Below are 13,116 nucleotides of genomic sequence, written 5' to 3'. Positions count from 1 at the left end.
GGATGGGGCTCCGAATTCGGAGGCTTTTTTGTCTTGGCCACTCGTGACATACACGAAGGGCGCTCCGAATCCGGAGTCTTATTCAGCCCAAACGTGACCTGCGTGGATGGGGCTCCGAATTCGGAGGCTTTTTAATCTTGGCCAATCGTGTCATGCATGAAGGGCGCTCTGAATCCGGAGTCTTGTTCGGCCCAAACGTGACCTGCACGGATGGGGTTATGAATTTGGAGACTTTTTAATCTTGGCCAATCATGTCATGCACGAAGGGCGCTCCGAATCCGGAGTCTTGTTCGGCCCAAACGTGACCTACATGGATGGGGCTCTGAATTCGAAGGCTTTTTAATCTTGGCCAATCGTGTCATGCACGAAAGGCGCTCCAAATCCGGAGTCTTATTCGGCCCAAACGTGACCTGCACGGATGGGGCTCCGAATTTGGAGGCTGTTTAATCTTGGCCAATCGTGTCATGCACGAAGGGCGCTCCGAATCCGGAGTCTTATTCAGCCCAAACGTGACCTGCACGGATGGGGCTCCGAATTCAGAGGCTTTTTAATCTTGGCTAATCGTGTCATGCACGAAGGGCACTTTGAATCTGGCATCTTGTTCGGCCTAAACATGGCCTGCATGGATGGGGCTTCGAATTCGGAGGCTTTTTAATCTTGGCCAATCGTGTCATGCACGAAGGGCGCTCCGAATCCGGAGTCTTGTTCGGCCCAAACGTGACTTGCACGGATGGGGCTCCGAATTCGAAGGCTTTTTTGTCTTGGCCACTCATAACATTGCACGAAGGGCGCTCCGAATCTGGGGTCTTATTCAGCCCAAACATGACCAGTACGGATGGTGCTCCGAATTCGGAGGCATTTTAATCTTGGCCAATCGTGTTATGCACGAAGAGCGCTCCGAATCCGGAGTCTTATTCAGCGCAAACGTGACCTGAACAGATGGGGCTCCGAATTCGGAGGCTTTTTAATCTTGGCCAATCGTGTCATGCACGAAGGACGCTCCGAATCTGGAGTCTTGTTCGGCCTAAACGTGACTTGCACGGATGGGGCTCCGAATTCGGAGGCTTTTTAATCTTGGCCAATCGTGTCATGCACGAAGGGTGCTCCGAATCCGGAGTCTTATTCGGCCCAAACGTGACCTGCACGGATAGGGCTCCGAATTCGGAGGCTTTTTAATCTTAGGCAATCGTGTCATGCACGAAGGGCGCTCTGAATCCATAGTCTTGTTCGGCCCAAACGTGACCTGCATGGATGAGGCTCTGAATTTGGAGGCTTTTTAATCTTGGCCAATCATGTCATGCACGAAGGGCACTCCGAATCCGGAGTCTTTATTCAGGAGACTTTTGAATTGAGTTTCACAATGAGTAACTAGCAAACTTGGTATTGCAAAAGCGAAATGTATACATGGTGAATCACTCAAAACAGGTATCATGCCCCACAAGTTGGGTTCAATGATAGAATTTACGCAAATGTGAGGAATTCCAAGGGTGTGGCAAATTCCTCCCAGACATGTCTTTGAGCCGATATGCCCCTGTTCCTATGATTGAGTCGATCTGATAGAGGCCGTCCTAGTTGGGACCCAATTTTCCATCAGCCGGATTCCTGGCAACTGGAAGCACTTTCTTCAGGACCAATTCGCCTAGTACATAGTGCCGTACCTGAACTCGTTGATTATACGACATAGCGAGCTGCTGCTGGTATGGTGCCATGGACGCAAGGGCACAGTCTCTTCATTCTTCAATCAGAGTTAGATCCAATGCCAACATCATGTCGTTTCAGCCCATATCAAAAGTTTTTGATTTCAAGGTTAGGAGGCTGATCTCCAAGGGGATGATTGCTTGATTTCCAAAGCACAAAGCGAATGGCGTTTCCCCAGTGAACCGTATCGGAGTAGTGCGATGAGCCCACAATACATTCGGCAATTGTTCGACCCATCTGCCTTTAGCTTTCTCCAGCCTCTTCTTGATACCGTCCAAAATGGCTTTGTTGGAGGCTTCGGCTTGGCCATTACTCTATGGATAAGCTGGGGTGGAGAAATAGGGCCGAATTCTGTACTTACAGCAAAGCTCTCAGTAGACACCACAATCAAACTGGGTACCGTTGTTAGAAATAAGTTCCCTTGGAATGCCGAATCGTGTTATGATATTTCTCTATACAAAACGCTTCACATCGTTATCTCGAATGTGTGTCAATGCCTCCGCTTTGACCCATTTTGTGAAATAATCCGTCGCGACAATCAAAAATCGCTTGTTGCCCGGGGTGCGAGGCAATGGTCCGACGATGTCAAGTTCCCATTGGACGAACGACAAAGGACTGGTTATAGAGCTTAACTCTTTAGCAGGCAAATGGGTTAAAGGGGAAACCTTCTAGTATTGTTCACATTTCTTGACATAACATTCGGCTTCAGCTTTCATTTTCGACCAATAATACCCCTGAGTCACAGCCCGATGAGCCAAAGAGCGCCTGCCAGAATGGGCACTGCAACTTCCTTCATGTATTTCAGCCAGGAGTTCCTCGACTTTATCTGGATGGACGCATTCTAGGTATGGACCGGAGAGGGATTTTTTGTAGAGCTTTCCTCGCGGATCCAAGTAGTATTGCGGTGCTTTGTTTCGCAGCTTGTGCGCTTCTTTCTTATCCGGCGGGAGTTGTTCGGAAGATAGGAATGCAGCGGTAGGGTCCATCCAACTCGGACCTATTTCTATGACATTGACCTGGACTGCCTCAGAAGGGCCAATACTCAGTTCAGGGATGAATCCCACTTCAATTGTCCATTTAATCTTTGAGTTAATGGCGGAGGCTAAGCAAGCCAGGGTGTCTGCATGTGTGTTCTGATCACGGGTTATTTGGTTCAATTCATGATGGTCAAATTTGGCCAGCCAGGAATTTGCCGTTTTCATGTAAGCTGCCATACGGTCGTTTTTGGCCGCATACTCTCCCTTCAATTGATTGATGACCAACTTTGAGTCGCAAAAGACAAGCAACCACTGAGCACCAAGGAGATGTGCATTTCGTAAGCCGGTTAGCAAGGCTTCATATTCGGCCTCGTTGTTTGATGCTTCAAAGCCGAGTTTGATTGCTTGTTCAATTATTGACCCATCGGGAGCCATGATCACAACGTCGGCCCCACAACCACGTTGGTTGGATGCCCCGTCACAGTACAGTTGCCACAAGTCCCCGATGTATAACCTCCAATTCGACTTAGGTTGAATTTGATCAGACTGAAATTCGGCAAGGCTTCCAGTGAATTCGGTGACAAAGTCAGCAAGCACTTGTCCCTTGATTGAGGTCCTCGGCAGAAATTGAATATCGTACTAGCCGAGTTCGAGAGCCCACTTCGAAATGTGCCCTGACGCCTCTGCACTTCGAAGTACTGACCGAAGGGGGTAATCAGTTAATACCCCAATGGTATGCCCCTGAAAGTAATGCATCAGTGTTGTTGCTACCATGACGAGAGCAAGGATGAGTTTTTCCAATGGAAGGTAACGTGTTTCGGCATCAACCATTGCTTTGCTTACATAATACACTGGCCGTTGCTCCCCAAGTTCTTCCTTTAATAGTACGGTGTTGACGGCCCGATCGAAAACTGCCAGATAGAAAATGAGACGATCACCTGCTGAAGGTGTTATCCAAAGTGGAACTAATCGGAGGTAAGTCTTCAAACCACTCAAAGCGGCTTCGCACTCGGAGGTCCATTTGAAAGCTTTGGTCTGCCGAAGGGTATGAAAGAATTGTCGGCAGCGATTTGTAGATCGACTGATGAACCTGTTGAGTATGGTAGCCATCCCCATCAGCTTTTGAACATCCTTGATCGACCGAGGAGAGCCGAGTTCTAGAATTGCTGTGATTTGTCTCGGGTTGGCTTCGATTCCGCGGTGGTTAACAATGTAGCCAAGGAATTTACCAGATCCGATCCCAAGTGCACACTTGGAGGCGTTTAGCTTTATTTTGTACTTGCGCAGAATACCAAATGTCTCTTCCAGGTCGGCTAGATGAGTTTTTTCTTCTTTGGACTTGACCACCATATCGTCAATGTACACCTCCATAGTATGGCTGAGTTGCTCTTTGAACATGGCAGTGACTAATCTTTGGTAAGTTGCCCCTACATTCTTCAGCCTGAAAGGCATAACCTTATAGCAGTAGGTTCCTCTTGGGGTGAGGAATGCAGTCTTTTCTTGATCCTCCAGATGCATGGCAATTTGATGGTAGCCCCTGTAGGCATCCAGGAAGCTCATACGTTGATGGTGTGCTGTAGCATCCACAAGTTGGTCTATTCTGGGGAGGGGAAAGCAGTCCTTGGGGCAAGCTTCGTTTAAATCTGTGAAATCCACACAAACGCGTCAAGTCCCATTTTTCTTCTTTACCACCATTGTATTTGACAGCCATGTAGGATAGTCACTTCCCGGATTGCTCCGGCATCAAGCAACCGGTCAACTTCTTCAACAACGGCAGCAATATGCTCTGCGGCTGACCACTGACTTTTCTGAATAATCGGCTTACATTTGGGGTCAACATTTAAACGGTGCTGAGAGATGGACGGATCCACGCCCGGCATCTCATACGGCGACCATGCAAATACATCCAAGTTGCTGAGTAAGATGGAAATCAGCTGTTGCCTGTCAGCTTTATTTAGGGAGGCGCTGACCATGAAGAACCTATTAGGGTTCCCATCAATTTCAACTCGGTCCAAGGCTTCCGTTGCCTTTTCACTTGGGAGCCGCCCAACATTGTCGAGGCTCTCCCGATTCGGTACCTCAATAGAATTCACTTCTAGCTCTCTTGGTGTTTTTGCGGCACGAAGATAACACGCTTGTGCCGATTTTTGGGAACCACGAATTTGTTCAATGCCGTGTTCAGTAGGGAAGCGAAGTAGTTGGTGGTAGGTGCTTGGAATAGCTTGCATGATGTGTAGCCAGGTTCGTCCCATGATGAGATTATACGGCGAGGGAAGCTTGACAACCAAAAATTCAACATCCACTGATCGGGAGCCCGTCCGAACTGGTAATGTGATTTTACCCAACGGGTATTCTAAATTAGCGTTGAAATCGAATAACGGGTAATGAACCGGGGATAGGTCTGAGTCAGTGAAGTCGAATTTGATGAAAGTCTTGTAGTACATAACTTTTGAAGTACTCCCCTGATCAATGAGAACACGTTCAATGGTGAATCGGTTTATGCGTAGTTCGATGACCAAGGGATCAATGTGCGGGAGCGTTATGCCGACCAAATCAGCATCATCAAAAGAAATACTCGGTGCTTCATGGGGCCGTTTTGCTGGTGTGAGTTGCTTCTGGCGGTCGGAATGCGACTGAATTGTACGCACTGCGGAAGCTGTTGACTGGGTGTAAATCATATGGATTACGCCGAGTGGAGGTGATTCTTGTCGTAAAGCAATTGTCTTGGTGGAACTGTTCTTCCGGACGTGTTGCTTAAGCCGACCATCTTGTACCAACTCCTCAAGATGATCTTTCAAGGCATAGCACCTATCGGTATCATGTCTGTGGTCTTTATGACATTCGCACTGTCAATCCCGTCTCCTCGTGTCAGGTGGTCTGACCATCCTGGATGGCCATTTGAAGAACAAAAGATGTTAAATTTTAGACATAACCATGCTAATCGGCTCCGACAACTCCATATATTTCTTCTCCGCACGCCTGGTGCGCCTGCTATCCACTTGAAGTTGTTCACTAGCCCATGGCGGACATTGTTCGTTTGATCGGCGTGAATCTCGTCTTCTGTCACGTTTAGACCGACTCCGTCGTTCAGGGCTCTACGAGGGTACAGAACTTATCGGCTGAACGATCTCAGATGGGGCCGTCTTGATTGCCTTGTGCTCGGTTTTAACCCGCAGCATGTCATCCTCTACTTTGCAGTATTCCTCTACTTTCTTCATTAGCGACCAGACTGTTTTTGGGGGCCTTCTGGTCAAGGAGCTACGGAGGGCACTATCAGGGTGTAACCCCATTTAAAGGCGGTGATGGCCATGGAGTCGTTGTGTGGATTATCTACGAGATTAAAGCATTCCCAATAGCGCGCCGAATAAGCACATAGGGTCTCCCCTGATTGAATTTGCATTGCCTAGAGAGAATCGGACTGCTTCGGCTGGACGTCATTGGTGATGAACCTTGCTTTGAAGGATTTTTGGAGCTGGTGGAAGCTCTTAATGGATGCCGGCTCCAATTTATAATATCATCTGAAGGCCAATGGTCCCAAATTGCTGGGAAATATTCTACACATGAGGGCCTCGTCGTCTACATGCAGTGTCGTGGCTTGCTTGTGATGACAGATATGATCGGTAGGGTCTGATTTGCCATTGTATAGGGTGAACGATAGAGCTTTGAACTTTTTGGATAGTACCGCCCTTGCGATCTGTCGCACAAAGGGGTCATGTTGATCCTCTTCGTCTGAATCATTTCTTCTTTATTTAGTCCTTGGACGCGGACTCCCCTCGGAAGAACTGGAGACCACGACCCGTCATTTCTTTTTGGATTCTGAGGATGACAAGTCAGAATCAGTGCTACTGTCTTGTCTCCGAATTCGAGGTCGTCGACGATCCTTTCTCAGAGGTCGTTCCGGATCTTGGTGCACAACCTGTTGGGATTTTGCCACCTCCAGGGCTAAATCTTGTCGAAGGCGCTCATTCTTTGCCATCATGTTCTCCAACCTCTGTTCGTTTTGCTTCGCTTGATCCATAATTGCTTTCATTGTCTCACGTACTGATGTCGAGGGTGAGGTCGGGGTAGCTGAGTCGAAGTTCAAAGCTCTTCGTGCGTTAACGTTTTCTGGTCCAAGCAGGTTGCTTGGAGTGGTATCAACTTGTGGTGTAAGGTTGTCAGCGACTGCCGGAGGATCTTCCTTCACGCCCGCCATGGATGTGCTGGAGTAATTCCCACAGATGGCGTCAATTGTGGTGATGTGGTTTGGAAATACTCTTTGAATCCAATGTGACACTCGAGATCTTCAGCCAATCACCTAAAAAGGAATGAACACTCCGGTCGGTGGTGCCAGAATTAGCACTCCGACGGATAAGTCAGTATATATCTCACGTTTGCTTAAGTCTTAAGTTTCTTGGATTTTTTCACTCATACCTCTATTTTGGCTGTCCTTCCTTTATATATACTTGTTCTGTGGGCCTCAGGGTCTGGCCCACTTTCAATCCACCTTGTGAATGTTCACTCGGCTTCTTCTGTCATGAATCAATTCCCACTCGGCTCCTTGCTTAACTAATTCTGCGACCGACTAGGATGTTCGGCTTCCGAGTGATGCAAGATGGGGCGAATGAGATGTTCACATAATAAGCTTCCAAGTATGTACTTGGGCTTTCTGCAATCGTCAAAACTCGGCTCCCACACAATGTTTTAGGAGACAAAAGGTTAAGTTTAATCTATAAATGGAATAAAGCAATAATACTCAAAAAACTAAACACATAATGAAATATAGATATCTTACAAAGGGTGAGATCCCCAAGGATGGATCTAGGGGGTGTAGAGGGAGGCGACCACACTCCCAAAAATTTAGAAAATATCATATATTATGTTAGAAAATTTAAAATAATTAAAAATAATAAGGATTTACACCTCCAAATATACGTGAGACCTACCTTTTATGAGATATCTATATCACATTTTTTGTCTTGTTTAGTCAAGCCTTCACGTCATGCTGTGGTAGCTTTATCTAGCCTAAAATTAAAAAAAAATTGTAATTCAAAAGCATGATCCAGGTTTGATCCCAAGACTTTAAGTTTCATTAAGAACAATCTTACCACTTAGGCAACATAAAAATTATGATATTAATTTTTTTATTATTTATTTTTATTCTTACTTATCTGAATTGCACACGCATTGCGTGTTTCACTTGCTAATCATTATTTACATGATTTATCATTTTTAATATACAAATCTATATATATATATATATATATTTATTTATTTTGAACATTTTGATCATAAATTTGGATAGAAATTTGGAAAGACAATGGGAAATAAAAAAAAATATTTTATATTTTGTTGACATTGCTTTTAGAATTTTTTTTTTTAAAATCTTTACTTAAATTCATAATCCACGCATAAAATAAAATTTTGGCTCATCAATATGAGAAGCATGTCTCATCAATCATCACTGACGTTGAATTCCAACATACAAGCCTATTTCATTCTGTTCTAAAACAAGATGACCAAATGAATCTTTGCAGGTTTCTTTCCCAAAGTTGAAGACACTAGTTCTCGATAATTGTGTAAACTCAAGAGAGATACATCCTTGGAATCTTCAGGCTAGCAAAATAAGTTTAAAATTCTTGGACGTAGCGAATCTGAACAAGTTAATTGTGAGAAATTGTAGTGAGGTGGCAGAGGTTTTTCAACTTGAGGGGCTAAATGTTGGAGAAAGACAACATGTTAGGCCATTAATTAAATTAAGAATGATGGAATTGGATGGATTACCTCAATTGACATGTTTGTGGAACAAGGATCCCCATGGAATTCTGGGCCTTCAAAGCCTACAATACCTAACAATTACGAAATGTTCCCTCTTGAGAAATCTATTCACATGTTCCACCGCCATGGCTCTTCAACAACTTAAAGTACTTTATTTGGAGTCTTGTCCAGTGATGGAAGAAGTTATTGTAGCAACAGAGGATGGGCTCAAGGAAGTGATTGATGTGATTGAATTCCCAAAGTTGGAGTGGCTAATACTGAAAGATCTACCAAACCTCAACAGTTTTTGTAATGCAAACTATAATTTTAATTTGCCATCATTAAACAGAGTTAGTCTGAAGAGGTGTCCGGATATGCACAACTTTACTTTGGGACAAGTACGCATGTCACAGATATTTGTAAGTACACGTGGCAATGAAGGCCTTTGGACAGAAGATCTCAATAAGTATTTAGAGGAACGACTTCTGAAAGGAGAGGTAGACTTTCTTTTTCAACTTGATTTACGGTTAATTATTTTTGTCAGTTGATGAACTCTTTTATCTTTGAACATTTACAAGAGACTACTAAACTGGAGTGCTTCATATGTATTTTTTGTTTATATGTATTTTACTTTCTTTTCTTTTAGGAATGCGCAACCGTGGATGAAAGTGATTTTGACATCGAAGAAGAAGAGTTCTCTAACCTTTATTGGCTAGATGAGTAAAGTAAGTTGATCATCCTTTATTATAAATATATATATATATATATGTATAAATTTCATAATATTTATAAGAAAATTTTATAATAAACACGTTAAAAAAAAAGTGTATCATATGTCTAGTTATGATTTTATAAGCTGAATGTAATAAGTTGATATCCTCCTTTATTTAAAAAAAAAATAAAAATAAAATTACGATGGTGGTCCCTATATTTTGCTTGTGTCATTTTGGTCTATATGCTTTCAATTACCTCAATTTTAACTCCTAATTTTAAATTTTATTTTAATTTGGTCCAATTAATAATATTGTTAGTTTTTTTTTTTTTTATAAGGAAAATCACTAAATTGATTGAGATTAATTAAATGAGTTGAGTAAGTTTATAATTTTACCCTTAAGAATATGGCACATGATACTTATATGTGTATTTTTCATTAAAAAATGCTAAGAGTTGTAATTGAATCAAATTGAGATAAAATCATAAATTTAGGGTCAAAATCGAGCCGATTGAAAATACAAAGACTAAAATGACGCAAGAGGTAAAGTACAGGGACTACCGTCTTAATTTACCCAATATATATATATATATATATATATAGGGTAATGCTACCATATACAAGTTATGTTATTTGTGAGTTTGATTATCACAAATGACATAACTCAATACTATGGGAATCATATATATATAAAAAATAAATAAATAAAAACTTTTGAGTTATAACCAAACATCACATTAGGTATAACCAAACAACTTTTAAATTATCACCGAAATAATTTCATAACCAATATCACAACGTGTCATAACTAACAAGATAACAGGTCATAATCAAAGACACAAAAGTGTAAACCAAAGAATAGAATTTCCGAATATTATATATATATATATACACATATTTCATAATATTTATAAGGGAATTCTATATAACACTTTAACAAATGATGTATTATATGCCTGACTTTTTGTAGTCATTAGTTATGACTTATTTAATTATAATTAATTATAGATGTTATTTTGGTTATAACTGAAGAAATTTTTGATAATACCTCAAGTGATATTAGATTATGATGTGTTTTGGTGTTGGTTATAACTCGTTGTAATGTTGGCTATAATTTAATTATGACTTACTGTAATTGTTATTTTGGTTTACCAAAGAATTTATTGGTTATATCTAAAGTGATATTTAATAATGATTTATTGTGGTCCTTCTGCTTATGACTGAAAGTTGTATTAAAATCACAAAAAATAACTTAACTTGCATGTGGTGCACTCCAAAATAGGAGTTTTGTAGAAGCTCCTTTTATTCTGTATGTTTGGTGTAACTGGTAAGCTAAAAGTTGATAACAAAAAAAAAAATAAATAAATAAAAAAGCACTCCCTCTTCCATCTCCTAAATAGTCTTCTTTCGCTTTTAGTTTATTTAAATTATTTTGGTTTTGTAATATATATAAATAAAAGGTTCACTAAATAATCTATCACATTTTTAAAATAAAAAATATGTATATTGCAAATAACTCAAATAATCTGTATCAAATACCCTATTATAATATTGCTAAATTCCTAACACTAACAACTTTTTAATGTATATTTATATATGTCTAGACAAGTAATTGGTAGAATCATTGGTAGGAAACAAACCATTTTCCTATTAGGACACTCTCTGCTACCTTGGTGCAACTTGAGTTCAGGTTTAACTCTCTTAGTGTAGGCTATGTTAAAAAATCATGAATTTGTGGGGGGTCCCTCATCCATCTCCTAAATAGTCTTCTTTCGCTTTTAGTTTATTTAAATTATTTTGGTTTTGTAATATATATAAATAAAAGGTTCACTAAATAATCTATCACATTTTTAAAATAAAAAATATGTATATTGCAAATAACTCAAATAATCTGTATCAAATACCCTATTATAATATTGCTAAATTCCTAACACTAACAGCTTTTTAATGTATATTTATATATATCTAGACAAGTAATTGGTAGAATCATTGGTAGGCAACAAACCATTTTCCTATTAGGACACTCTCTGCTACCTTGGTGCAACTTGAGTTCAGGTTTAACTCTCTTAGTGTTGGCTATGTTAAAAAATCATGAATTTGTGGGGGGTCCCTCATCCATCTCCTAAATAGTCTTCTTTCGCTTTTAGTTTATTTAAATTATTTTGGTTTTGTAATATATATAAATAAAAGGTTCACTAAATAATCTATCACATTTTTAAAATAAAAAATATGTATATTGCAAATAACTCAAATAATCTGTATCAATTACCCTATTATAATATTGCTAAATTCCTAACACTAACAACTTTTTAATGTATATTTATATATATCTAGACAAGTAATTGGTAGAATCATTGGTAGGCAACAAACCATTTTCCTATTAGGACACTCTCTGCTACCTTGGTGCAACTTGAGTTCAGGTTTAACTCTCTTAGTGTAGGCTATGTTAAAAAATCATGAATTTGTGGAGGGATTGTGAATTCAAATAAAAAGAAAATGAAAAAAAAAGAAGAAAATGAAATAAAATAAACTAAATTTGTTTAATCTATTTTTTTTTTCTCTTGACAAATATGCTATGTAGAAATTAAATCATTCCAATCATTAAAAAAAACAAAATAATAAAGAAGAAGAAGAAGAAGAAGTAGTAGTAGTAGTAGTAAGAAAACAAAACAAAACACATAACATAAGATAGACATGATACGTTCTAGTTCTTTCCCTTCATAAAAAAACTCTTGACAATAAATCTGAGCATGTAGTAAAAAATAATATATACCTCACAACAAAATTCAAAATCCAAACATAATGTTAAGATTTGAGTCCTTTTACTAAAAATTTTTTGAAAAGGAAAACTAATCAAAAGGTACTTGTACATATTAATTCAATAAGAGAAATTATTTGAATTTTTATTTTATTCATTAGTCTCTTTCACAAATCGCTTCTCAAATGAAAAATCTAAAAGTCCATATCAAAAATTTTGAATTTTGTTTTCTTAAATGATTAAATTCAAAATGCTTTTTGTAATTATAAAATCTCCATGCATCTTCCAACAATTTTTTCTAAGGAATTGTATATTTTGTTTTACTTTGACTCCATCAATATTTTGTGTGCAGTTAGATATGATCGAGTTCAAGTTGCTGAGATTGGAGTATGCTGGATTACCCTCCTACAGTCAATGGCAAACTTATTGTTTCTTCCAATAAGTTAAAAAATAAAAAATAAATTTTTAGATGATTTCTAATTCCCGTCATTTGTGTCTACGTTGTCATATACTACTACATTAGTGTGTTTATTGCAAAACTATTCAGCTACCTATAGTTGTATAAGAAATGATATATATATATATATATATACATGTGTGTGTGTGTGTGTGTGTGTGTGTGTGTTTGGTAGTAATAAACCTAAATGTAATGTCATATTACTCTATCTTGGTTCTTGGACTTGTTGATGAGATAGAATTTGTATGATTTTAGATGCTAGGTATGCTAATTATGTGGGATATACACTTGCAGGGTATTTATTTATTTATTTTTCAGCAAATTCACAAGCTATTTTGTTGGGATTTCATAATCATAATTCTTTTGAAAGAAACATGGATGAATAGGTTTTATAATTAGGCTGGGTAAACTAGCCAGGCCAGGGAGAACTATTGTCAGTCCATGTTAGCTGAGACTCAACATGGAGATCGGCGACAAATTTAGCCATAAAAAAGATACTTGCATAGAAAGAGATCCTAGAATGTGTTAGTGAATATGATATATATATATATATATATATATATTCACTATATATGGGGAGTGTTGGAGGCTTATTGTGTGTTTGGAACCCTGAAGTTTTTATGATGTCAGAGTGTTGCTGCAGTAAGCATTTCATAGTGCTCTTAGGTATGACTTCTGATCTTTTTAAGTGTGTGACTTCAAATATTTAGTAGAGGTAAGTTGTGGGATACACTTGTAAGGATTAAAAATGATTTCCAAAAACCTTGGTGTGCTGGAG

The 13,116-nt window shown here is 39.4% G+C and overlaps 1 protein-coding gene across 8 annotated transcripts in view; it reads left to right on the top strand.

The window, feature by feature from the left end:
- LOC114286514 (uncharacterized) overlaps positions 1 to 12,546 on the top strand; it is a 95,702-nt gene extending 83,156 nt beyond the window's left edge. For 6 of the 8 annotated variants that reach the window (XM_082879309.1, XM_082879305.1, XM_082879300.1 and 3 more), the window contains 3 exons: positions 8,192 to 8,908; positions 9,058 to 9,136; positions 12,234 to 12,546. In XM_082879309.1, the coding sequence (XP_082735435.1) occupies positions 8,192 to 8,908; positions 9,058 to 9,135 (795 nt within the window). In that variant the 3' untranslated portion in view covers position 9,136; positions 12,234 to 12,546. The remainder of the gene's footprint in view (positions 1 to 8,191; positions 8,909 to 9,057; positions 9,137 to 12,233) is intronic. The other 2 variants (XM_082879306.1, XM_082879301.1) reach the window with 1 other exon arrangement.
- The last annotated feature ends 570 nt before the right edge of the window (positions 12,547 to 13,116 follow it).

The sequence above is a fragment of the Camellia sinensis genome, chromosome 7, assembly GCF_055761805.1.
Source record: "Camellia sinensis isolate YWXY chromosome 7, ASM5576180v1, whole genome shotgun sequence".
Lineage (NCBI taxonomy): Eukaryota > Viridiplantae > Streptophyta > Magnoliopsida > Ericales > Theaceae > Camellia > Camellia sinensis.
Note: the sequence above shows the minus strand (reverse complement) of the source record. Positions and strands in the feature narration are given on the sequence as shown.